The sequence below is a fragment of the Lissotriton helveticus genome, chromosome 1_1, assembly GCF_964261635.1.
Source record: "Lissotriton helveticus chromosome 1_1, aLisHel1.1, whole genome shotgun sequence".
Classification (NCBI taxonomy): Eukaryota; Metazoa; Chordata; class Amphibia; order Caudata; family Salamandridae; genus Lissotriton; species Lissotriton helveticus.
This window is the reverse complement of record NC_136057.1, coordinates 962651957-962679750: the sequence shown is the minus strand read 5'-3', so window position 1 is coordinate 962679750 and position 27794 is coordinate 962651957. Positions and strand designations below refer to the sequence as shown.

The following is a 27794-nucleotide window of genomic DNA, read 5'->3' as shown; positions in this document are numbered from 1 at the left end:
ATATCCTTAGAGTTTCCTAGCACAGACTCCGACAGTGTAGTAAGCTTGAGCTCAAGTGATCCCGTCCGGGTACAGATATCATCCAGCCTTGACTCCAAGAGATCAAACCTATCGTGAATGCTCTTTTGATTGTTCTCTGAAATTTCAAACTTACTCATAAGTTCCCCTCTCAATGACTGGAATAGAGAACCTAACCTATCCCCATCTTTGTCCGGACAATCTGACCTCTGAGTCACAGTGGACCTGAGTCAGCTGCTGTACCTGAACAGAAGATTGAGCTTGGGCCTGAACTGGAACTGGAACTTGAGATTGACCTTGGCCTGCTCCAACCCGGGATGTCAGAGTGTCTCCAATAAGGCCTGAACAACATGTGGAGCTAGTGGAACTGGTAAGGCTGGTGGAGGGGAGAGATCATTACCAAGAACGACTACTAAAGGACCACCAGCTGCATCACCGCCAGGGACCACATCCAAACTACCCGCATCCCCAGAACCCAGCGTAGACTCTAGAGGTGCATAGCGATTTCCCAACGCTAAGGGGGGAGTGCTAGGCTCCTGAGCTAGTATGGCCGTCTCTGCTGTCACCTTGGGACCTACAACCTGCTCCATAATTTTAAAGAAAGTCTTAAGCGATGGAGTATTCTTTTGGGATTGTTGAGCCACCTTACGACCTTTTACCCTTTTTACACCTCCCTCGTTTATAGGGGGTTAACCGTGTTGGACCCTCCCTCTCCTCAGAATCCAGTACCCCCTTAGACCTCAGCTCCTGTTCGGACCTCAATTGATCCCTATTTCTATTTTTAAGGGGTGACGTTAAAACTCTCCCTCGGTCCCACTGGGCTTTTTTCCACTGCCGTTTGAAAAGATATTTACTTGCAGACCAGAGTTCCCTACCAGCTGTGGAGCTGCCCCCTCCCCGCTTCAGGGGTTAACTAATTGGGCCACGGACGAGTCAAGCTCCATACAGTCCCACTGTCGGGCCTTCCCTTGGAAATTCCTTACCGGGATTCAATATACAGGGTCAAGGCGCTGTAAAAACCTCTCGCAGACTGGCCCCCGGAACTGGGTGAGCAGGAGAGCATCCCGGGCTTGACACCAGAGATCCCTCCGACGTTCTCTTGATAGCCGCGCTGGTGTAGTACCGGCTTCCTGAGGCTCTTGCCCCGCCTTGGTCTCTGCATCAAACCCCATCCGGAGTCTCCAGGGTCCTAGTGCCGTAGAGCGCTACCGCAGGTCATCACACACTTTCTTGCGAGTAAGTTTAAAAAGCGCTGCTTTTCCTTTCATGCCGCTGAAATCTCTCTACCGCCATGGAGCCCCTGCGTACCAATAGCTTTGTGGCAGTTTAAAAAAAATAAACCTATCAGTTGAGGACCAGACTTACTAAGATTTTGCATAGGGTTGCGCAATTGTTTGCTGCAGCTCCAACACAGAATCTATATTGAGATTTACAAACCATGCAAATCGTGATTTGTGTGGCTTTGTGGAAAAAAAGTAACACAACTCAGCACATAGCGCTGCCTTGTGGTACCATCTGTCAGGTAGGGATTACATGGGTACTGCATGGGCTTCGTTGTGTATCCACCCATGTATTTTTTTTTTATAAAGACCTTTATTGTACATATCCAGTATAACACAGCGTAATGCCTACAACCCCTCGGGCCGGCCGCAGCAGCAATAAAGGTCAGGCATCTTAAACAGGATAACACAGCCGCGTGGCCGACAACCCGGGGGTCCGGCGGCGAATAGAAACCCAGCGTACCATAATTCAAACATTTTCAGGTATACGATATGGCTTAGGTCTGAGATTTTCACTTTAACCAAGTAACAAAACTTCCATGTAAATTAAAAGTACGTGAAGTACCAACATTCCTTCGAAGGTGACAAAATAATCGTTCACATTAGCAGTATACTGCATAATTGGCAGTGCGGCCAACAACCCAACCCCACATCACAAAGCCCGTCCAGACGAGGGGCAGAGATTAGCACAGCAGGAGACACAACTACCAGCACGCAAGGTCCAGTACCAACCCTCAATCAGAGAGGCACTCGTCTGGGTCAACACTCGGCGGCTCACATATATCACCCCTGAATTTGTTCCATGCCCCCCAGATTAGCCCCCATTTAGCAGGGCATCCTCTATGGATAAATACCGCCTTCTCGGCCACCATGGCGTCATCCATGTCCCTGCATCAGTCTCTCAGCGTGGGCAGCACGTTAGAGCCCCACAGTTTGGCGATATTTCGTTTTGCAACCATCATTCCCAGCACAACCCAGTCTTGCTGACGATGGATGAGGTCCTCCGCCTCCCAAATGTTTAATAGACAGCGACGCGGGTTCGGTAACAGGGAAACAGACATGGTTTGGGAAATGGTTTGCATCACCGCTGCCCAGTACGTGGCCACACGGCTACAATCCCAAATGGTGTGGTAAAATGTCCCCCTATCTCCGCAACCTCGGAGGAAGTATTCGTGAGAGGTTCTCCCTATTTTGTGAAGGACCGTTCTGGTGTAGTATGTGCGGTGAAGAACCTTCAATTGAACAAGTTTAAGTCTGGATGGAATCGCCGATTCCTTGGGTGAGGAGAGAGCCTCCTGCCATTCTGAGTCATCAAGGTCACCAATATCGCCCACCCAACAGAGGCGCAATTTGACTAGCATGTCAGGGAGGTTGTTAACCAGTTTCCGATACGTGAAGGATGTTGCTTTGTGGGGCATATGTTCTGTTAGTAGCCTGTCCTCTAGAGGGGTAGAGTCCTGTAGTTTCGTCCCTGCCGGAATGGCCGAGAGTAACGCATGTCGTATTTGCATATATCTGAAATATTCTGATTGGGCCATGTCATGTTTGAGTTGTAGAAAGGTGAAGTCTACTACGTTGTGCTTCCTCCAGAGATCACCCACCACTGAAATACCTATGTCGTCCCATGACTGGAATCCTTTACTGTTACCCATGAACCCCAATCTGTGTGAGTCCCACAGGGGTGTCATCAGTGTAATGATGTTCGCGCACTGAAGGTGTTTATGCGCCCTGTACCAGAGATGAACCGTGTGACGGGTCGGGCCTACGAGATCAGATGGGACGCTACGACTGTACAGGTTTCTCAACAGTCCCCTGAGTTCAATCCCTTGCCTATCCGCCAAAAAGGCGGGGTCCGTCTGCGGGGCATGTATCCAGTAATTGATTTGCTTAAGGTGGGCTGCCCAATAGTACAGTTCAATATTAGGGAGCGCTATACCTCCATCATACCAGTCTTTCACCAGTTTGCACTGCGCTATCCGTGCTGGTTTCCCGTCCCATAACAAAGTAGACACTGCTGCCGAGATAGCCTTAAAGTATGAGGGGGGGACTGGGAATGGTGTGTTCTCAAGGAGATACAGGAAGCGGGGCAACGCCATCATTTTGAACAGGGCGGCTTTGCCCAGGAGAGTGAGAGGGAGGGAACGCCACACCTTCACGTCCCGATTGAAACGCTCCAGTGGGGGTTTCAGGTTGAGGGCGTGAAAGTCGTCCGGGTGGAGAGAAATCTGGATCCCCAGATACTTAAAGGGCCCAGTAGTGTAACGTAGCGGGCAGTCCGCCGGAAGTGAGGGCGGATCGCCAGCAAGAATGTACAAGACTGATTTAGTCCAATTAATTCTATATCCCGAGACCCTCCCGAATTTCTCGCAGACGTTCAGTAGTTCTAGGATAGATTTTGTGGGGGAGGTTAGATACAGAAGGATGTCATCCGCATAGAGAGATATCCTATCCTCCCATGACGGTGACCAGCTGATGCCTTTGATGGATGGTTCCCACCGGATCCAAATCGCCAATGGCTCAAGGACTAGCGTAAACAGCAAGGGGGATAACGGGCAGCCCTGCCTTGTCCCACGACCAAGCGGGAAATCTCTGGAGATATGTCCGTTCGCCGCTATCTGGGCTAGTGGTCTGGTGTAGAGCAGGCGGACCCACGCGCAGAACTTGGGGCCGAAGCCCATGTGACGAAGCACCGCAAACAGGTAAGGCCACTCCACGGTATCAAACGCCATAGTGGCGTCAAGGGAAAGAAGTACCGCTGGTTCCTGTATGTACTCCCGGCGAGCCAACACCGCCTGGAGTCGGCGCAGATTATGCGAGGTATTACGACTTGGCATAAATCCAGACTGATCCGGGTGTACCAGAGTGGCCAAGTGGGGAGCCAAACGCTGTGCCAACAATTTGGCAAGGATCTTTGGTTCAGCGTTCAGTAAGGAGATGGGGCGGTAGGAAGTGCATGCCTCCGGCGCTTTACCAGGTTTATGTATCGGGATTATTGTGGCAAGGCGTTGATCCCTAGGGAGTTCCCCTACTTCCAGACTGTCCACAAACATTTGGAGTAAATGGGGGGCTGTTATCTGAGCAGTGTGCCTATACAGTTCTATCGGAGGTCCATTGGGACCCAGAGCCTTACCGGACGCTAGTGCGTCAGTCGCTTCCCGTATCTCCTCCACGGTGACGTCCGACTCAAGCACAAGTGCTGCCTCAGGGGATCGTCAGATCTTTAATATATTCATAAGCTTCGTCTGTCGAGTACGTCGCCTGGGGTGCATATATCGTCTCGAAGTGATCAGCCAGTAGTTCGACTATGGCTCCGGGGTCCGAGACCAAATGTCCCCCAGGTAGTGTCAGCTGAGCAACCACCCTGCCTGCTTTTTCTTTTTTGTCGAGCCAGGCCAGCATCTTTCCAGCTTTATCGCCCAACTCATAGATCTTATGACGGGAGGCCTGAATTGTGGTCTGAACCATTTCCCTTTGGTACGACAGCCACTCAACGTTCCACAGTCGAACTGCCCGAGCGGCTGCCGGGAAAGGGTGGGTCTCGTGGGCAGAGATCGCGTCCTGAAGCGCGTCCTCAAGGGCGCTAAGCTCCTGACGCTGGGTGCGTTTATGGGCGGCAATGGATGTAATTGCTTGCCCATGTATGACCGTTTTGTACGCCTCCCATAGGGTACTCTGGGAGCCCACTGAGCCTGCATTCTCCTGAAAGTAGTGGATAGCAGTGTCGGAAAGGGTGTTCCTCAAAGGGGCGCTCAGCAGATAGCCCGCATGAATAGGAAAGACGCGTTTTCTATGGGAACGGTGATTTGTGAATGTGAGTCGTAATGGCGAGTGATCCGATATTCCCCTCGGACGGATGTCCGCCTCCACAATGCCGTGTAGACCATCACCGGACATTAGAATATAATCTATTCGTGAGAGGGAGTAATGTGTTGCCGAGTAGTAAGTGTATTGCTTCTCGTAGGGATGCCTATACCGCCAGCAGTCTGTTAGGCCAAGGGCATCCAGCAGTCCAGCGAGCCGCCCGCCTCCCCGCACCGTTGCTATATGTGGGTGCCTGTCCATCCCATGATCCAGAACGTCATTAAAGTCGCCCCCTATTACTAGCGTCGTCATCGGCAATGACAGTAGGAAGGCCGCAAGGGCCGTGTGCGCCGTGGCATGGAGGCCCGGTGGGACATACACGGACACAAAGTTGAAAAGTTGGCCCTCCCACTGCATCGTCGCAGAAGCAAAGCGGCCCTGGGAGTCAATTTTGGTCTGCCGACACACCATCGGAAAGTTCTTCCTAATAAGTATTCCCGTCCCCCTGGAGCCAGAGGAGAAATCAGCATGGGCAACGAATCCATACCCCCATCTATCCATCGCCTTTGTGGCAGAGCCTACCAGGTGGGTTTCCTGCAGGAGGACTACCGCTGGGTTGCAGCGTTTCAAGGATTGTAGTACTAGGTCCCCCTTCACCCTGTCGCCCAGTCCCCTGACATTCCATGTTAGGACTGACAGGGTCGATGCGTGAGTGGGATGTGGTGCGTGATTCTCAGGTGTAGCCGTCACAATTGCTGCCATGTAGGTGTGTGTGTGATGTCGTACAGGGCAATAGGGGACGGGTCCCGCATCGCACCTCTACAAGGAAAGTGTCCCCTTCGAGTCGTGTATCACGTGCCGTGTATCGTCGCACATTACAGGAAGTAAAACAATCAAACATACCCCTTCCACCCCCCACCCTGCCTCCCTGCTGCACGGGTCCGAAACCGCCCGCCTCCCCAACTTAGCAGAGCGCTTAGTCCCATCCCAACCCATTGTACTTGCTTGCAAGGGAAAAGAAGCTCTGAGACCTCACGAGCAGCTCCACTTGGCCACATCCGCCGAACATGGAGGGAAGTGCATGAGGTACATTGTCCGTTATCCTAAGAGGTGTCGGTCAACAATCGTGCTTGTAGGAGTCTACTCTTCCGGGTGTTCTCCGTCCTCCAGACCTGATTCTGCAAATAGGTCCTGACTATGACCTTGTGTTGTCTGGTGATCCGCTCGTGGAAGTGTCTGTTGGCTGCAGGGACCCCTGTCATGGCGCCGTGGTGCCTCCACTCGCCTCCAACCATCCAGCCAGTCCCTCGCTGCCTCCGGGGTGTCGAAGAACCATGCCTTATGATTATCCACGATTCTCAGTCTTGCCGGGAAAAGCGTGGAATAGGGTATCTCTTTGGCCCGCAAAGCCTTTTTTACATCTATGAAAGTCTTCCGTCGCCGGGCCACCTCCGCCGTATAATCCGGGAAGAAGGCAATGGTGGAGTTGAGTATTTTGACAGGAGCAGAGACCCTGGCTGATTGAAGTATGGCGTCTCTATCACAGAAGTTAAAGAGTCTAGCCAGCACTGGTCGTGGTTGAGCCCCCGTTTTAGGCTTCCCACCGGGGACTCTGTGCGCTCTTTCGACAGAAAAGAAATGGGAGAGACCCTTCGGTTGCAGCTTTGTTCTGATTAAGTCCTCCACATAGAGATCCATCGATTGCTTGCCCTCCGACTCCGGAATGCCCAAAATCCGAACGTTGTTCCTCCTCGAGCTCCCTTCCTGATCATCCAGACGTTCCTGTAGTTTTCTGGTCACCGCTTCCATGCGTTCTGCAGCGAGCTGTAGTTCGGAAGTGTCTTCTACCAATGATTTGGTGACTACCTCCACCTGCGCCACACGCTCCGTCATCTTGTGGAGATCCGCCCTCAGCTGGCCAACGTCTGTCGAGATAGACCCCACCGTCGTCTGGACGCTGGAGAGCATCTTCATCAGATCCTCTAGGGTCACCCTTTTGGAGCCATCCCCCTCCGGACTTTTGTCAGTGGACGTGCGACCTTCCGGGTGTTTCACGGCGTTCTTTTCAAAGGCGTACTTCTCCAACTTTGACTGCGCCGCAGTTTGCCTGGGACCTCTTCCCGCCATAGTAAGTGTGGGTTGTCACGGTGTGGGGCCCACGGTATTGTTGCAGAGTTCCAGGCTGTGGGGAGGTGGCAGTAAGATGGCGGCAGGAGAAATGGCGTCAGGAAAATGGCGTCGCCGCCCAGGGTCCTTGTTCTGCCGCAAGGGAACCAGATGTAGGGAAGAGCCCACTGTCACCACACCTCCAACTGCCTGCCAGCCCTCACCGTTCGTGTCCCAGGTGGTAAAATCACTTCGTTACACTGCCCACACCAAGCCCTACCAGACACAGTCCCGGGCTTCTTGACTGATCGGGGCCCCACCAGCGCCTGCAGCGCTGCACCAGGCACAGTGATGTCGGTCCCGGGGGACGTCGCCCCGGCCCCTCTGCGTGTTAGCGCCCGAGCCCTCACACCAGGCACGCTGCTATAGTTGCACCCGGGGAGAGGTGGGGGCGGGCGCCACCTTCGCGCACCGCCCGCACAGTAGTCTGTCTGACCTCCCGGTCCCGGGGCTCTCTATCCCCGGGGCTGCAGATCCTCCGCAATCACTGTCGGCAGCAACGGCAGGCGGTCGGTGACTCCGGGCAGGCCCTCCTTCGGTCACAAGCAGGTCGGTCAACAGTATCAACCGCCACCGGTCAGCGGTACCTTCCGGCCGGGCTCCCCGACCACAGGGCACTTCCGGTCGGCTCGGAGATCAGCGGCAGGACGGTGCACAGGGCCCTCCTCGTCCCCTCGACGTATCTTCGGCTGGCGGCTGGCGATTTCACCCGGGATAAGACCGGACCGCACCTCTCAGCATCGGTACTCCAGTCCGGCTTCAGATGCCACCATATGACGGCTGGGCAGACGGATTAATGTAGAAGGAGCCGCTTCAATCACAGAGCTTCTGCACTACGCCGCCATCTCGGTCGGCTCGTAGCCACGCCCCCCTCCACCCATGTATTTTGATGCAAACCCATACTTACAAAGTCTTGCAAACAATGGTTTGTGCCAAAATCGTGCACCTACCTGCGGCTGGCATAATGAGGAGAAATATCTTTATTTCTCCTCATTTCCTCTTTTTATATGTGGGTGGTGATGACACATCCTGTGATGCCACGTGCTATGTCACGCACCATAATGTCACACACCGCCAGGTCTCTTGAATTCTGCCTAACTTGGTTAGCCCCTAACATCTTTTCTTAGGACTTGTGCCCGGTCAACAATTTTAGTTTAAATATAGCAGAGACAGAGAGTCCGCATGTGTGACGTTAACATGTTAGAACTGCGCAATTACAATTTGTATTCTCAATCCAGTGCATAATTTGATATACACCATTAGAATTATGAAGCAGAAACAGATAGCAAGTAATTTTCATTTTATTTCCTATATTTAATTGTTCTGAATTGCGACAGTACTATATGGGCCTTCCATGGCTAAGCCTACAGGCATGCAAAACAACAAATTAAAAGACTATCCTTACGTTTCTAAAGCAAACTTGGGGTGCTGCCTCTGCCCCACACTGCTTCTGGTAATCAGCCCAGTCAAAGTCAAGACCTGAATAGCCTGCAAAAGGAAAACAGCAAAAATATACATATGAGAGAACACTGATATAATCCGATTGCTCAAAGACAAGGAAACAGAAAAACTAACGTTTAGTTTAAATGTATTTAAAGAATCAGAACTGAACTATACAAAACTGAAAAAAGAACATTAAAATACCTTTGGGGGATGTAAGATTGACTCCATTTATAAGGCACCACTGAATTGGTAAAATCCCCAAGGAATCTGCGTGGCAGAGGAATGAACGAGTACAAGGTTCAGCTCTTAGGTCATCAATCGTCACTTCAAAATAATGATTGTTAAAAACCTGTAGACAAGTAATGAGATTTTGCTTCAGGAAATGTGTGCAGTACTATGATTCTCAAACAAAGCCTATCTGGGTCTATATCATTCTACAACATCGTATGGTGAGTGACTATAGGCCTTATGTACGAACACATTTTCCCATAGACACAGAATGGCCAAAACCCTTTGATACATCTGCCCCTATGTGATCTAAACCAGCTGCTCTTAACATTCTAACTCATGGGTACCTCCATTGAATCACTATTGAAAGTCTGGGGCCCTAAACCACAAAACAATGCATAAAAATACAGAAACAAGTACACATCAAACAAATACACACATTCTGAAATAGTTGATTTTATTCAGTAACAAAACATACACAGATTGTAATTTTTGTTGTAATGGGAAGGTTGGAGATTCTTAAAATGTGATTTTATTTCTTAAAGATGAAGTGGTAGGTTGGACTCTAGCATATCAGTTTTTCTATTTTGCAACTCGTGCATGCTATCTTTTGTTAGCACATACCAGCTTTTCAGTAGAGTTTTCCAGTCATCCGTTCTAGATTCAGTTTGCAGTATTTTTCCTGCACCCACTAATAAAACTGAGGATAGTAATTTTATTATTCATTTCCCATTTGAAATTCCTTCAGACTTACAGTGCTTTTCCATTTTTAAATTTTGTTTTTTTATCTATATATAAAATGTATGAAGCTGCTGATATTAATTAATTAAACAGTCACGGACCCCATGAGTAAGTGTTGTGGATAGCCAGAGGTTAAACGGATCTGCTTATCTAAGCTATCTGACTTAAGAAAACACTGCATAACTTGTATGATGAACATGTGCAAGAAAGTGCTGGCATGAAAGTGCTTGGTTTCAAAATAATTATATACATAAATACATAGCAGCATATAGCAAACGTCCCTCGTATTTTCCCATAATATAATATCTTGAAACAGTTGGCAGATGTATGTTTCAATAACACGTCCCACTCATCAGATATTATTCTTCATATAATCAATTGAAGAAAATAAATAAACATTTCAAACATTGGCAACCCACTTAGTTCATGTTAGCATCAATAAGATGACATTTTGTGATTTTTTAATCTTGATTTTAGATTGTGGTCCAGATGCATGTTTCTGCCTGGTTGGTTTGAGCGCAGGACACCTGAACATCGTTGGACTGAGGAGGGGTGAGAGACCACCTTAAAAGTGACGTTATAGTTAGGTGAATATGTCAATGACAACATTAATGTTTTGAAACACAGAAATTCACCAGTTACAGTCAGCAGAGGTAACTATAACATGCGCCCCCACCATGCCCTAATTATTACCTCACATATTACATCACTCATGACATGTTCTAGGACATCATTTATAACATCACTGACATGGGAATGTTGACATGTAGATAGTGACACTGAAACATTAATATGAGCTAAATAAATTAACACTAGGACGCTGACACAGGACACAACACAGTCAGAGGCTACTAACACAGCTGCAAGGGCACCGGGACATTTCACTGGGACACTGCCACTCAGACATAGATGCTGGGATACTGGCATAGGAGCACTAACACTGCACAGTTATATTAATTAATGGGCAATCTCACAGGAACACTGACAGAGTGCACAAATATAGCTGCTGAAAGAATGGCATGGGGCAATTCTGTCTCTAAGACACTGATGATTGGACTAAACCCCAGCTGCTGTATTATGTAAAAGGTGCATGGCACTGGTCTACACCATGTGCACCTATAGCAGGATGCATCAGTAGCAGCCCTGATCAGTTTGCCCTTTTAAAGTTAATGTGCTACCCCAAGGGCAGCTTTGAACCCATGCTATCCTGGTTCAGGGCACTAGTGATAGGGGGTAAAAGTGTTTGAAGCAGCAGGCCTCTCTTTTATTATGCAGGCAACAATGCAGCCTGCTTTTGAGAGGACAGAGCAAGTCACTCTTTCAGAGGGCACAGCCAATGGCAGCAATTGCCTGCAATGCTATGTCTGAGGGTTATCCATAGGTCCCCTTTCTAGGGTCAGTCGTGGGGGCACACTGAAGGTACATCACCTCTTTTCGACGTATGGTCAGTATGCCCCCTAACAGCACCTTTGCATCTACACCCACATTGATAATACATTGTGGGTGCAGAGGTGAATATTTCCCTCTTTTTTTTGGGACCCTTGTGCAAATGAGGAGATACCCCCTAGAGAACATACTGGTGCATACATAGTGCTGTCACTATCGTTATCAAGTGCCCCAGCAGCATAGAAAGTGGATCCCCACCCATGCCCATTGCATCGGAGAACACTCAGTGTTATTATGTTAGACCTGTCAGCCTTAGCATGGTCTTCCACAAACCTTTTGCTTTACTCCTCAATATGTTTTTGATCTTGTTTTTGTTGGCCTTAGGACTCTGTGCACTTTACTACTACAACCAGTGCTAAAGTTCATGTGCTCACTCCTTAAAGCAGTGGTTCCCAAAGTGTGCACCGCGGCACCCCGGTGCGCTTTGATGAGAAGCCAGAGGTGCCACGCTGCTTTCAATCTTGTAATCTATCTCATCACAGTGAATTTGGCTGAGAGAAAGAGCGGTGCGTCCTGAAGCATTAACTTGGACAGCGAGCGTGCTGTACATGAAATAAAAGGCTGCAATGTTTTGAGAACAGGTAGAGGGGCTTTAAATTAATTCTGACTGTTGTGCGCCTTGCACTGCATCGATGTGTTTGAGGCCGTGCTGCTGTTTCAAAGGGACCCTGTAGCTTTCGCATTACAGTTCAACACAATTGCACTTGGAAGGGTAAACATCACTTACAACGAAACTTTTACAACGTACTACCATTACAACGCGGTCATTACAACGCAAACCATTACAACGCATTGCGCTGGGGGCCGCTCTAGGATAGGGAATAGGTTAATTTACTATCCAATAACCTTCCCTAGTGTCCACGGGGCCTGGAGTTGGAATAGTAAATTAAACTATTCACTATCCAGCACCCAAAAGCGCTATGCGTTGTAATGGTATGCGATGTAAAAACCACGTTGTAAAGGCAGGCGTTGTAATAGCCTGCGTTGTAACGTCATACATCCACTTGGAAGTTATTTTGCCAAATTGTTAGTGATTAATCACTACACCAAGAATTTGAGGGAGAAAAGGGGGGTGTGGGTTGGGAGGAAAAATACGACATTCAGTGCTGTTACCTTTTAAATGAAACTGGAAAATGTATCAGATACTGTGCATACTGTTCAAAAGATTTGAATACTAAGCAGCTGTGCAAAACGTTTAGTTCAGGTTTACAGCTGTGCAAAACATATAGTGAAGATTCATGGATGATTTACAAAGGTGCTAAATATGGCTTTTTAAAAGCATACATGTTTGTCTTTTCTTTTATACACAGTCTACCCCTTGTGAGGCCACTCATTCTGTTGCCCAGTTACATTTTTCTTAAGACTAAGTGGTGGGAAACAACTTTGTAGGCCTATATGTGGGATTTTACCTATGTGCAGCCTCCAAATCTTGTGCTCCTAGAACACCTTTCTTTTTCATTTTTCTAGCTGCACTTGCAGTTTACACTTATTTAGCAGGAACCAGGTGCAACACAGGTTGGGGGAACCTTCACAGGAGTACAATTATGCCCTTGAAATGGCACCATGACACGCATACTAGACCTCCAGAGTACATGTACAAGGCCTTCATAACACACAATGGCTGCATAGGTCACATGCAGCGTCTCCATAGTGCATATACAGATGTACATGAATACATACACCGGAGCTCCGTGACACACCCAACTGCGATTGGGCAGAAGATCGGCATGGCATTTTAAATAATAGTAGTACCACAGCATTATTTTTCCACTGAAAAGGCGGGCTCCACGGAGCTCGTTAAAGAAATCATAAGCCTTATTGTCATGATTTCTTTATTTTAACGAGCTCCGTGGAGCCCGCCTTTTTAGTGTAAAAATAATGCTGGTGATACTGATTACGACAGTCCAATCTCAATATTCCATTTTCTCAGAGTGGGTCTCAGTACCAAAAGCTACTGAAAGCAGCAGCTGGCATAAATAAGGGTTTAGGACCAGGCACACAGTTTGCATCACTGGAGCATGTGTGTGCTCTCTGTTGCATCTGCTGCCTTTTCATTGACTTACGTGTGCTCCACTGCACTTTTGCAGTGGTGTGTGTGCTCCACAGCATGTTCTAAATTGGTATGGGTGTTGTTACATTTGCTGAGATGGTGTGTATGTGTGTATGTGTGTGCAGGGCTGTATGTTCAGCATTTGAAACTATTGTTGTGCGGTTACAAAAATTTGCATGAAAACATATTTGGCTATTAATCTTGTATTGTTTCGTACTTAATGAGATTTTATTAAACAACTGTTATCTTTTTAATTTGTTACAAATATAATTATAATACCTTCATTGCATCTCAATGAATTTAAGAAAGGCAACAGGAAGTACTCCAGAGGTCGGGCTTACTTCCCCCCCACCTGCCCACCGGAAAAAATGTTGGGGAACCATGGCCAACTGCCAATTAGGTCAAGGGAGCCACGGGTCAAAAAAGTTTGGGAACCACTGCCTTAAAATATGGCAACATTGACTTTTCCATGATTAGCATAATTAATTTACATGTAAGTCCCCAGTAAAGTGCCACTACCAGCGCCCAGGGCCTGCAAGTGAAATGCTACTAGTGGTCTAAAGCACTAATTGTGCCACCCACTTAAGAAGCCCTTTAAACATGTCTCAGGCCTGACACTGCAACCTTTATGTGCAGTTTTAAAGTGCCATTGCGATCTGGCAAAATAAACATTTTGCCATGCTCAACCCTGCCTTTGTAGTACATATAAGTCATCCCTAGGGTGTGCCCTAAACAGTCCACAGGGCAGGGTGAAATGTATTTAAAGAGTAAGGCATGTGATTTTAGGTTTTGCATGTACAGGTAGTGAGAAACTCCTAAATTCCTAAAAGTTTTTTTCACTGCTGCAAGGACTGCTTCTCCCATTGGATAACATTGGGGGTTACCTTAATAACATTTAATACGCTGTACATTTAATATGCTGTCAATTCCAAATAGGAACAGGTAAACAGTTCATGTTTGGTGTTAGTGGAATTGTAATGAAAAATCCTCTTTTGTGGTGAAGTCGGATCTTTTAATACAATTTTGGAAATTGCACTTTTAGAAAGTTGTCATTTCCCCCCCTTAGCCATTTAGTGCCTACACCCTGTCTCTGGGTCACATGACTGGGTGTAGGTGGCAGTTGGACTTTGTGTATAAATATATAACTTAGGTATGCCTAGGTAGGCCATCAGTGGCAAGACGGGAGGGCACAGTGTGCCTCAGCTACACTTACACCTCAATAGGCTTTGTCTGGCCTTCACACAAAGGATTGCATACCCCCTGGAAAGTGGACCTGAAGGTGCTCTGCCAGCCCAACTGACACATCTACTCTGCTGCGTGGTGCAACCCCAAGCAGAATGGGCGCATTGTCTCTGTGGCGAGAATTCTTCCAGCTCAGGGACTCTGCATCGAACTCGCAAGCTCACTGAAACCAGCACTGCACAGCGCATCTCCGATGCATCCCCTTGCATTGTAAGACTCTTGTCAACGGCAATCTCAATGATGACGCATGACTTCGCAACCCCAACAATCTCTTTGAAACCAACCGATGCGTGGCACATCCTTGACGCAGGACTTCACATCGCAAGCTTCCCTTGTCAACTGCCTCCTCAATAATGATGCAGGGCCTCGCACTGGAGCCTCTCAGCTCCCCAGAACTGCACTGTGCAACGCGTCTCCAACTCGAGCTTGCATCTCCTTGGCTGCACAAGGCATCCTGGAATTGGAACCTCCCAATGCTCTGCAACCGGGATTTAAGATACTCTTGTTCAGTAGTCCTAACTGGGTCCCTGTTGCTGGCCCACACTCCATTGTGGTAGGCCTGAACTTGTGACTTTGTCCTGGGTTGGTGCGACCAGATATCCACAGTCGACATAAAGAGCAGACCGAGGGCTGAGGCAAGAGAACCGCACCTGTCAATAACTATTTAGGCCAGCAGTGATGGTGCAGGAATACCAGGGGGTGCACCATTCTCCACTCCCTATTTGGGACACCCAAAATTACAGCAACATAAAAAATAGGAATTCCGCACCCAAGGATTATAGATACATTCAAGGTCAGTTAGACAGAAGTTGTTATTGATGATCTGAAGAAATCTTTCAAGGCCATGAAATCTTGTTTTCTTTTGAAAATTATTCTTTATTGAAAAAGACGAACAAATCAGGCAGATAAAATCCAATAATTACAATCCATTTGCCAATCATCTTGACGCATCTGAAGCAGACGCCCAGACGATCGCGACCGGCTGCTGTGCCTTTCATCGGGTGACTATACAGATATGTTACCCTTTTGTTACAATAATTATTTGCTGACATACATACTTTGAATGTGAATGTACACCCTGAACTTATTTGAGAGCCTTGAAGTAGTCTCAATTGGGATGAAACGTGTCGGCTAATGGATTGTGAATATTGGATTTTATCTGCCTGATTTGTTCGTCTTTTTCAATAAAGAATAATTTTCAAAATAAAACAAGAGTTCATGGACTTGAAAGATTTCTTTAGATCATCAATAACAACTTCTGTCTAACAGACCTTGAATGTATCTATAATCCATGTGTGTGAAATTCCTATTTTCTATGTAGATATCCATAGTTGTTGGTTGGTGCTTTTTTGTGCCATTTTCACTGAAACTTTTAAAATTGCATATCTCCTGTTCTAACAATTGGATTCTTGTAACTTTGGTCTTGTTTTATTTATTTAAATATACTCTATGTGTCTAATATGGTGTGGAAGCCCTTTTGTTACTGTTTGAAGTATTGCACAAATACTTCACACATTGCCTCTGAGTTAAGTCTGTCTGCTCTGTGCCAAGCTACCAGAGGGTTGGGCACAGGTAACTTTGGGGTTAGCTGGTGACTACACCCGACAGGGATATTGGTTGCTGCTTGAGGTGGGTTTTACTCCCTCCAACCTGTAATCCATTTCTTACAGATGTGATCCCAGGACAGTAACAAAAGGGCTAACCAACACAAAGGTACTGTGCACGAGTCACAACACTGTGGGTAATGACCTATAGTCACTGCAATGGGTCAAAAGAAAAAAGAACATAGACATAGGGACATAGGTATTGATAGGTATTGATACTGACCCAGGGACACTAACAAATACTTTGATGCACTGCAACAGCACCAAGGGTTACTGCCACAACAACACTGCAAAGGTACAGAGACACGATACTGTAGACATTGGAAGTAACATGGGGACTCTGGGCGGTCATGACACGAAATAATTTTGGCCCCAAATTTGGAAAAGCTATGAAATCTATGTACACGTCCCCCAAAGCCTTCTGAATCTGGTCAGATTAGTATATCTCGAGGTACTAGACAGGGCTGCCCTTGTTCGCCATTATTATTTGCGCTTTATATTAATCCACTTATATTAAAACTCCTAGAGCATACACTTATTACTCCCATCCTTAGCCACTCATTTGAGACCAAAGTATTAGCTTAGGCGGATGATAACGCGGTCATCACCGCTGATCCAGTAGTGGCTATGCGTGAAATCGAAGAATTAACTCTGGAGTATGGCTTATACTCGGGCTACTCCCTGAATAGGGGAAAGACTAATATACTGGCAACAGCCAATACTGTATGTAGTGATCAAAGAAGGAGTCATAAAGCCACCTATCTGGGAGTCACTTTAAGCCCTGATACCAAGCATATTGTAGCTATGAACTATGACCCCCTCATTGCCAAGATTAAACAGGACCTAGATCGGGTCAATAATTTACATCTTTCGATCATTGGAAAAGCTAATTTTCTCAAAATGAATGTTTTACCCAGATGTTTATATCTTTTTCGTGCAATCCCGCTAGTTGTAGAGTCAAGGATATTAAAAACACTTGACTCACTTATGTCGAAATTTCGATGGCAACACGGAAAGATTAGGAGATCGCATAAACTGCTCTCCCTCCCTATAGAAAGAGGGGGACTTGCTGTTCCAAACTGTACCTTGTACCACTGGGCTTCAATCCTAAAACTTTCAACTCCTATGTTTTGTAATAGTAATGGAACTACACATGTTGATAGTGATTACATTCCTTCAATATATGAGCTGGTTCTCGGCAAAGAAGCAAAGGGCCTTTTCCTCCAAGTAATCGACACTAAGCATATGAAAAAGAAATACAAGGTTGAAATTATGTTAAGCGCTTGGAAAGTCTGGGAAAAGGTTGCTAAACTCATGCAACTTAAGAAACTTAACAGGTATACGCTATTATGGAAACATAGTACTCTTTGCGCACCATCTTATGATGTGATAGCAAGAAAATGGGAAAGGATTGGTATAACTACAATTAGTGACTTCTTGATTAAAGATTTTGAAACCACTTTTAACGACCTGAAACAAAAATACCAACTCTCAAATGGTGACTACATTAAATTTGCGCAGGTAATAGCGTATCTAAGAGCGAAACGTCCCTCTATTGATTTGGGGAGAGTAGAGATAATGGAAGCCCTTAACAATACAAACACTAGAATAGGAGCACTTTATAGGCTACTTCTAATTAATATGTCGGATGACCTGGAAAAAACAGAAACTAGCTGGGCTACAAAATTAAACAATCCTGACGTAGATATTGATAGGATATTAGAGATGAGCCAACTTTTGATTATGGCCAGTAACTTAAAAGCACAAATATACAAAACAGTCTTCAATCTCTATTACACACCCGCTAAGCTGTTTCTATGGGGGAAAAGGGAGAATGACATCTGCCCAAGATGCTCGAAAGGTCCTGCCACCCTGATACACATGTTTAGTAGCTGTCCTTCACTTGTGTTAATTAAGAACATGCTTTTGAATTTCTGGGAAGAGCTTTTTGGGCACAGGGTACCAGATTCTGATACACTCTTTGTCTTAGGATTCGATACTACTTTAAAATTGACAAAATCAGAGCAAAAAATACTATATATTGGTACCGCTGCCTTTAGAATCATTCTGGCAGCCCGCTGGAAAGAGCAAGAACCTCCTAGTTTCATATGTGGCTCTCCCGTTTTCTGGCAATCTATAGCATAGAGACGGCTATATATACTACAAGGGGAAAGAGAGCAAGGAAACTTGGGGAGTCACTCTGGCTTCCTATAATGAACTGGAAATTTAAACATAATCCTATGACTACATAAGGGTCTTAGATAGCTCCATTCCACTACTACTAGCTCTCATGCTTTCTGATGTATTTCTGTTATTCCTTTTCCTATTAATGAATTTGTAATGTATTGCTTTATATGATGTATTGTATAGATTTTGTCTGGCTCTGCCTGTGTTGGGTTCGTAACAATAAAAAAAAAAAAAAAAGGAAGTAACATGGGGACATTTACACTGCGAAGCTGACATTGCCACTTGAAAATAGATGCACACATTGACACTGGACACTTACCCCAGGGCATTGACAGTGGGACATAGGTAGATGGGGGAAAAGGATACTGACAAATGTGCACTGATATTTACATAAGGACAACACCGACAAGTCCACAAACACTAATGCTCAGACACTCACACAAAGGGCACATTTGGACACTGACTCAGGGATACTACAATATTTGATTTCTATTAATTTATATAGCGCCCGAATCACCCCGTAACGGGTATCTCTGCACTTGGGCAGTGAGCTTCAGCCAGACGAGCACACTTCAGAAAAGATAGGTCTTTAGCAGCTTCCTGAAACGTAGGAGGTCCTAGCATTCGCGTAAGTGGAGTTGAAGTTCGTTCCAAAGAGTAGGGGCAAGGTAAGTAAATGCCCTGCCACCCATGCATGCTTATTTAATTATTGGGGTGCAGAGAAGTTGTTTAGATCCTGACCGAAGGGGTCTAGAGGGCGTGTACCTTGCCAGTTTGTCTGATAGATAGGAGGGACGCAGGTCATTGAAAGCCTTGAAAACTGTGCCACAAATTTTTAATTTCACTAGTTTTCTCACAGGGAGCCAGTGGAGGTTATTTATAAGCGGCACAGAGGCCGTTCTGGGAGGGGCATTTGCTACTAGGTGGGCCGCATAGATGGATAGTCACAATGACACTCAGTTGCTGTAACTAGAGCACCGACTCTTAGTTGGGTTATCTATCAATTTGGACACAGATGCTAGGGCACAAACGCATGCACGTTATTAGTAATGGGGATACTGATGCAAGAACAGTGACACAAGAGCACTGATATGAGCTCATAGACACAAGGACACAGTGAAATTGATACTGACACTGGAATACCAGCACAGACAGAGATGCACTCATCACTGTCACTTGAACATAGCCTCATATTCTGTGATACACTGACACAGGAAGAGTTTAACTTATATGTGGACTATGATATTAGAATGGTGACACCTGAAAAATCCCACTAACAATGGAATAGACATATGGGCACTGGGACAATGTGGGCACTGACAAATAGTAACTGAAAATGTCATGGGGAGGCATAGGGACACGGAGACCTATACTTGGACATTGAATTTAGGACACTGATTTGGGGACACTGATAGGTCTACATTGTGTCTAATTTGGAGCAAATGAAATTGTGACAATAACATTTGGAGATGAGAATACAGGAACCCAATTCACGGGCACTTACAGGTTAAGAACACTGGTACAAAAGGACACAGTGACACTCATGGATCGACACAAATATGAGGCCAGGGAAACAGACCAGATAACCCTGGCCACTCATACCATGGAGACAAGAACAAGCAAATCAATTGCCCTGTCTAAACAACAATATTCTTTAACAATTTTGAGCACCACAAAATTAAAGTGCGGACAAATACTGCTCATCAGAAATACTTCCTGGCCTTTGTTCTTGAGATAAAAAGTTAATCTATTGGCTTCAGCATACAAAAACTCCTCAGCCCACCTCAAAATAACTTCAGTTCTTTACAGCCAATGTAAGTTCTCAGAATACACCTTTTAGTTTCCAGCACTGGAATAAGATCACATCATTCTGCTGTCATAGTCCAGAATACTGGGACTTTAATCAGGCTAGACATGCTTTCACTTTGTGGTTGAGCAATCTTCATCATTTAAATTGCACTACCTGACTCCTGTTCAGCCAGTTTGGAAGCTCATTTTAGGGAGCCCTAAAGAGCCAGAGTGAAAGAGAAGGGTATACAGGAACCAATGTATATCACCACCACTTACATCAGGGGCTTGTTGTTCCAAGAAGTGTTTAGTTTGTAAATATAATTACAAGCAGGGGCTGAAAGTGTTTCTTAGGAGCTATCTGCTGACACTACTGAATGACAGGATTGTGGAATTTCAAGGCTGCTAGTTTTTATTTCACCCCTTGCCTCTTTCATTCACATGATGCACCTACACTATTTTTCTTACTCTTGCAGTTCCTATTTCATCCCTGCTTTCTTTCTACTTTTTCTGTCTTTCTCTCTCTTGGTCTGGGTTAAAGTTTGATGATGTAAAATATGTTTGGGTCCCCAAAAATGAGTGCTGGGGCCCAACCCTTGTAACCACCTCCACAAATTAAGCATTAGGTTCAAGAACAAAGGCTGGACACCTGCCTCTCTAGCCCTTGCTCCTTTGACTAATGGAAGAAGGGCTATTGCCACACACGCTCCCGCAGCTGAACCTTTTCTCCTCCAAAAACCCTCTACCTACTGCATCTGCTTTTACTTACGACTGTTCCATCGAGGTCTCATCTGCAGGAACCAGGTTACGGGCACTACTGACTAGCAATGGGACCATGTCTTTGTAGTTACCTTCTCTGTGTACTCATCCCTATGTGGTACTGCGTTTAAGACTGCCTTTAAATCCCTTTGAATTATTGTCAATAAATGTTAGCAAAATATCCCTCGAGATGCAGCTTTTGCCACACATTTCCCGAGAGGTGCCTTGAGGGAAAACGCATAAGCACATGTTTAATGGAATATATGTTCTACTCAGTTTTCATCAATTTTACTGACCAGATGTGATTTCAAGACAACATTTCAAACACAATCCTGGAGACCACACTTGCTAAGAGCTAGTGGAGTCTATGGGTAACATACCAGATCAAATGAAGGTGGGATTAGGAGTGGAATTACCAATTTCCTTGGAAATTCTTCATTTTCAAGGAACCATCACTCGGGTACCTGCTTTTAATCCCAGTAACTCCACACCCCTGGGACTAGCGGTCCTGCCAGAACAGTATCTTGTGGTTCAGGGTTCCAGGGAATTACACCTAGACACGTGTAACGAGCCCTCTGTGGGTGCTCGTCTGCTCGAGCATCGATAAGGAGGTGAAGATTTTTTTTACTGATAGAAATGTCATCAGCCAGACGCCTTATACGTTAACAATAGCAGAACTGGGCCCTTATGATGAGAATAGAGGACAATGTTGATCACTTTATAGATGGAGTTTCCGAGGTTTGCAATAAACACTGCACCTCTGATATTTCCCCTGGCAGATCAGATATGCCAAAATCTACTGGTGGGCGATGTGATGGAAAATCTGAAACAAGGGGAATCTGATCAGGTAAACAATGGATTCACATGTAAATTTAAATTTTCCAGGCACAAACTCAAAAAGGAGATGTTTTTGGCCATCACTAATTACTTTACCTATCTTACCCAGGACATTGTATCAACAGATGAAGTAAACACCACCCCCTATTGCGACATTCTCAACATCACTATCTTATTGTGTCATCATTTTTAGTTGGCTTTGATGATTTAAAATGCAATATTCTTTTGTTTTACAATAGATTCATTGACAATCTATAGTGCAACTAACCCTTATAAATATGATGCTTATTTAAAATGAATCAACTATGCATGTATGCTATTACCTTTACAGCCTTCCCATTCAAGCTTCCACCCCCTCCCTGGAGCAGTCTACCTGTTTCAAGTACATTTCAAGATCAAGCGTGATGTTCTGGGATTCTGATCCCTGACCTCCGCAGGTCTCTTTGCTGCATTTTTCAGCACTCTACGACGGTACTATTTCATATATATACTTTATCGTACGGGACCCCGGAGTTCTCATTTCTAGCCAAAGCTTCATTGAACATTCCAGGGCGCAGACCCTTTGCTACGTAATTATTACCAATCAATAGTACTTTAAGCGCACTCATGGCATCTTCCTAGAACAGCACTTGACTGCTGACACACAGCAGGCAGATAAAACTCACTGGAATTCCCTGCTATTTAATGTAGCGCGCCCCAGCTAAGCAGGAGTGTGTGTGTGTGTGGGGGGGGGGGCGAGGGTAGGGGAGGCAGAGGGTTAGCTGCTCATTTATATGAGTTGTCCAATTGTACTTTTCCTAGCTGTACGTGAAGCTCAGGATACCAAGTCCAACCTATTATCTCGTTATGCGCTCTGAAGATTGCCGTTTGCGCCATTTTATTGATGCACACCTTAGACGAGGGTGCTAAAGTATTGACCACATAGGTTTAATTAACAAACATGCTGCATTCTCATTGCTAGATCCTTAAACATATTTATAATAATAAATCCAAGCGTACTTACATTAGTCACTGATGCAGGACAAATATCAAAAGGTTCCCTGGGGTCCACTGCTTCCAGCTTCATCCCAGTCATGAATGAGTGGCTCCTTATATCAGCGTGATCCTGCGTGTGGGAAGGAAGGAACAGTGAATCACTGAAGGGTTGTCTTGGGAAGGAAGCAACAGTGAATCACATGAGGCTCTCCTGAGAAGGAGGTAACAATGAATCACTTGAGGTTCTCTTTGTGGGGAATTAACACTGAATCACTGGAGGCCCTCTTAGGAATGAAGGAACAGTGGCTCACTGAGGTTCTCTTGGTAAGAAAGTAACAGTGAATCACTGGAGGATTTGTCTTCCATGGAGTTCAACTGAGGAGGCACAAGACATGGGCAAATTAGTGACAAAATGGAGAAAACTAGAGAAAAGTCACATTTTCATAACTCAGCAAAGTTTTTGTATGGGGTAAAAATAATGTGATGACTTGAAACACTTCCCCTGCATTTCCCCCCCATTTGGCACAATTTAAGCAACATTCCTGGCGAACCTTAATAGCGTGCTTCAATTAGTCCCATCACTCTATAGTCTCATGGAGTAACTTATTTTCCCCATTTCGCCCATGTTCAATTATGGACCTTTGGGATGCAATAGCTGTAGCAAGGGGTGATGCCTATGGTCTCTACTTCTAAATTATATCCAGTTATTTGTGGTAAACAATTCCCTTCATGTGTACTTATGTTTTTAGTGAATGTGGGTATTCACAAATGTTATGCTCATGGCTATTACAATAACGATGACAAACATCAGAACAAGTGGAAAGTTAAGATAATTCCCAGTTTACTTGGGTGCTTTATTAGGATTACCCTTAACTGATCATATATATATTGATAAATTGCGTTACTGGTTGACTGGGGTGTGTTCCCTGATCAAGCAGCAAACACAATTCTAGTCAGGGTAAGGTACAAGCAAACCCTAAATTAGCCTGTGCTCAACCCTCTGGTGGCTTGGCACAGAGCAGTCTGGCTTATCTTAGAAGCAATGTCTAAAGTATTCGTGCAACGCTTCAAAAAGTAAAACAGTAAAAATACAACACAAAAACATCTCATACCAGGTTAGAAAAATAGAGCAAAATGTAATAAATAAAACAAGACCAAACAACAAAACATCTAATCAGTAGAACCGGATGTATGAATTTTTAGAGAATAAGGTAAATATAGCGCCAAAAAGCACAAAGTGCCCATTTGGGACATCTGATCGCGATGGACCAGGTCAAATTCAAACTTTCAGGCTGACTTCAATGGGGTGCAGGTTGGATACAATCACCAGTGTAGACCTGCTGAAGTTTATCTTCTCAAGTTCATGCTAAGAGTCCTGTTCGTGTTGAAGAGGGCTGCAAGTATGAGGGAAAGTGTCACAGGAGGCTGTTGGCAAAGCACGAGGAGTCGGCCGGTGTCGCTGATGGGCATTGCTACAACTTTGTATTGTCGGTCATCGCAAGCTGTCGATGCTGCAGTATGATAAGTCGGGCTGGCACTGCTTTGCACTTTTATTTGTGGTACAAGTGACGAGGTCTCAGTGCAAACTGGCTCGTTCAAGGTTACAAAGAGCGCAAAAGCTTCATGTCAGTGCCCTTGAGCCACACCAAGGGTCCAGGACCAGAGAGGCAAAATTTGGGGGGCAAGAACTCACTGCAGCTGGGTCCATGGGCTGGTGCAGGATGATGGAGAGCCTTTTATGTCCATGAGGATCAGACCAGGCCAGTAGACTAGCCATTGAAGTCACTCTGGTGTCCCAGGTTCAAGATGAAGTTGAAGGTCCATTTCTCTTTTTCCAGGCAAGAGAGCAGGAGGTTAGTAAAGCAGGGCAGCAGTTCCTTCAGAGAAGCAGGTCTGCAGTTTGGCAGTCCTTCTTCTTGGCAGAGTATCCACAGGTCCTGAAGAGTACTGAAGAGTTGATGTATGAGGTACTACTTTTATACTCTGGTGTCCTGGATCTGTAAGGTGAGAGAAGCTTCTATACAGTGTCTTTGAAGTGCATGGAACTTTCTGTCTCCCCTACCCTGGCTCTAAGCTGGCTAAAGTGACAATGCAGGGCAATTAGGACCTTTGTGTGAAGCAGAGTAAAGGCTAATCAGTTGTAAGTGGGGCTGTGTTCTGCTCTGCTCCCAATCCTGCCAATAGATGGCCCATTCAGGCACACATATAATCCCTCTATTGTATGACGGTCTGTGAGGAATTCACAAAGTCTAAGACAGGCTACATGCACAAAAGGGCTAAAGGCAGCAACATGCCAAATTTCTAAAAGAAATAAGTATACAAAACAGTGATGAATGGAATGCCAAATTAATCTCATACACTGATGCACTCAGGGCTGCATACCAATCCATCGTTTCTGTGCACAACATGCCACCTTAGTTTGGACCCAGCTCCATGCATATCAGTCTTGACCCTGCTCCATTAGGAACAGTCCAGCCCGAACTGCAAAGTCAGGTCCTACACAAGCAATCCAGGATCAGTTGTACCCTAATTATGGGCTAATCAGCTGGGTACAGCCTGGTTCCAGTCACACAGTGTGGGTACAAACTGAGGTGACAGTGTGTGCAAAATAATGATGGATTGGGGAAACAACCTTTACAATGATGGCTTAACCGTGACTTACCTTCATAACAAATCCTTTACAACGAATGCATCGTTACCGTGAATGCCTTTACCATGCATATTTTTACGATTGTGCTTTTATCTCACATGCCTTTACCACGAAAATGTAAGTATTTTATATATAAATGTACATATGTATATAATGCAGACAATCCAGAGAAACCAGATTGATACAGACTCGTTTAGGATGCTCAATCTCAGTTTTTTTATGGCCATGTACTAAATGCCGTGACATATTTCGGCTGCCACTGATGGGTTTGAGCACACAGTTCTGCGCCGCCATTCCCAGTGCTCTTATGTACAAGTGCTATGTCACCATAAACAGCAACAACAGACCCCACTTTCATATGAAGTATGTCTTTTTTTGAACATTTTGGTATGCTAACTTTCATTGATTCTAATATTGCACATCAAGATTAAAATCACAAATTGCATTTGGATTGAACATTTTAAGTTCATCCCATGTTTCAAAATCACCTGGCACATAGGTATAACTCTTTATGTATGTATAATCACCACAAGGTGATGTCACCACAATTCTGTGGAATGATTGGTTGTCTCGCTACATGTGGTTCATTGGTGATCCGCTCACGCCCTAAAACATGATATTTACAACTACCGTTCATTATCACATGATGACTCATGATAACCAAATCTTGTTTTTACACAGCAAACAATTTAGCCCCAGTGGGCAATGTCCCATGATCAAAACCCATAAATATCAGCAATTGCTTTGAGCTACACGTTTATTGGTGATCTGCTTTCAGCATAACTTGTGAAGTCAACAACTTCCCGTTCAATACCACATGATGAATCACAACAACCAAATCTTATTATTATACAATAAACAATTTAGTCCAAGTGTGCCATGTCCCATTGTTGAAGCCCACAAATATCAGACCTGGATACATGATCAGTTTGTGCAAAGATGTCCACACAAACACATAAAACGTGCTAAAACCAACCCAAGGGGCGGTTGTCACTTTGTGTATTTAAAAAATACATTGCTAAATTAGCTACCAGTGAGGGGACTCAGGGATAATTACACCACCTTTAGTATATATTCTATATATTTGGCAAAGAATCAGCCTCATCTCAAGGGGTAGGGTGGGTGTGGGTTTTTTGGTAGCAAGGGTAATTTTAGGGTTTAGGGTGGGTATGGGGTTTTGGGTGGCAAGGGTGATTTTAGGATTTAGGGTGGGTATAGGTTTTCAGATGGCAAGGTTATTTTTAGGGTTTAAGGTGCGTATCAGGTTTTGGATGGCAAGAGTATTTTTAGGGTTTAGGGTGGGTGCAGGTTTTTGGGTAGCAAGGGTAATTTTAGGGTTTAATGTGGGTTTTTGGGTGGCAAGGGTCATTTTAGCATGGCATTTTTTGGGGATAGGAAGGGTATTTTTAGGGTTTAGAGTGGGTATGGGTTTTTGGGTGGCAAGGGTGATTTTAGGGTTTAGGGCGGGTGTAGGTTTTTGGGTGGCAAGGGTCTTTTTAGGGTTTAGGCTGGGTATGAGTTTTTGGGTGGCAAGAGTATTTTCAGGGTATAGGATGGGTTGGTGTTTTTGGGTAGCAAGAGTCATTTTAGGGTTTTCAATGGGAGTGGGTTTTTGGGTGGCAAGGGTAATTCTAGGGTGGGTATGATTATTTTTAAGGTTGAGGGTGGGCAAGGGTGGTAGGTTACTAAGGTGATATATAGATATGATATATAGATATATGTATACATAAATATATGTAGGTATATGTATATATATATATATAGGTCTATATACATATATACATATATATACATATATATATATATATATATATACACATATATATATATATGTGTGAACAAGACAAGAGTTATTGTCGAAACGCGTAGTGTGTTGTTGGACAAATAAACCCTTATGCTGCAACTTTCCGAGTGTGTCTCGTGCTTGTAAGCAAACTTGTGGAGTATATATATATGTATACATATATATATATATATATATATATATATATATATATATATTTCATTGGTTATTGCACATTTGCACATTACTGGTCTAATGGTAGTGTAGTATGTTCCCGCAGCTCTTTTACACTTCATTTTATCTTTATCACTTATGCACTTTCCAGACTATGCACTTTATAACTTTCGCTGCTACATATAAGAATTGGCATATTTGCACAGGATTGGTTTACATGTCATTTGAACGTCTAATTGATAACAGAAATTGCTATTTAATGCTTTTTAATATCTTTTACTTATAAATTGTATTACCTGTAAGAATTAGTATATATTCTGGATTCAACCAGTAATAATTTCTTGTACATATGTCAGCAATTGGAAAAGCAGACTGGCGATAGTGTGTCTTCACTGTTTATTACCACGTGATTATGGTGGACGCCACCAGGGGGTGGTGTCAACATCACTGCATTAAACTATAAAATAGCATAATGATTTGAAACATGTTGCAGCGTGACCAAGGGCTTTTTTGGCCCGAAACGCGTCGCTGGTTCTGTTGTTTTAAAATAAATTACCATCTTGCTGACTCTGCTGGTCCGGTCCTCATTCTTTGCTGGCGTGGAGGCGGTGTCTGCGAGCGC

General features: G+C 44.9%; 1 protein-coding gene across 5 annotated transcripts in view; it reads right to left on the bottom strand.

Moving 5' to 3' along the window:
• SFMBT2 (Scm like with four mbt domains 2) overlaps positions 1–27794 on the bottom strand; it is a 1092424-nt gene that overhangs the window by 335528 nt on the left and 729102 nt on the right. For all 5 annotated transcript variants that reach the window (XM_078677113.1, XM_078677108.1, XM_078677111.1 and 2 more), the window contains 3 exons: positions 22594–22695; positions 8910–9057; positions 8671–8753 (listed from right to left, as the gene is read on the bottom strand). In XM_078677113.1, coding sequence (XP_078533239.1) covers positions 8671–8753; positions 8910–9057; positions 22594–22695 — 333 coding nt within the window. The remainder of the gene's footprint in view (positions 1–8670; positions 8754–8909; positions 9058–22593; positions 22696–27794) is intronic.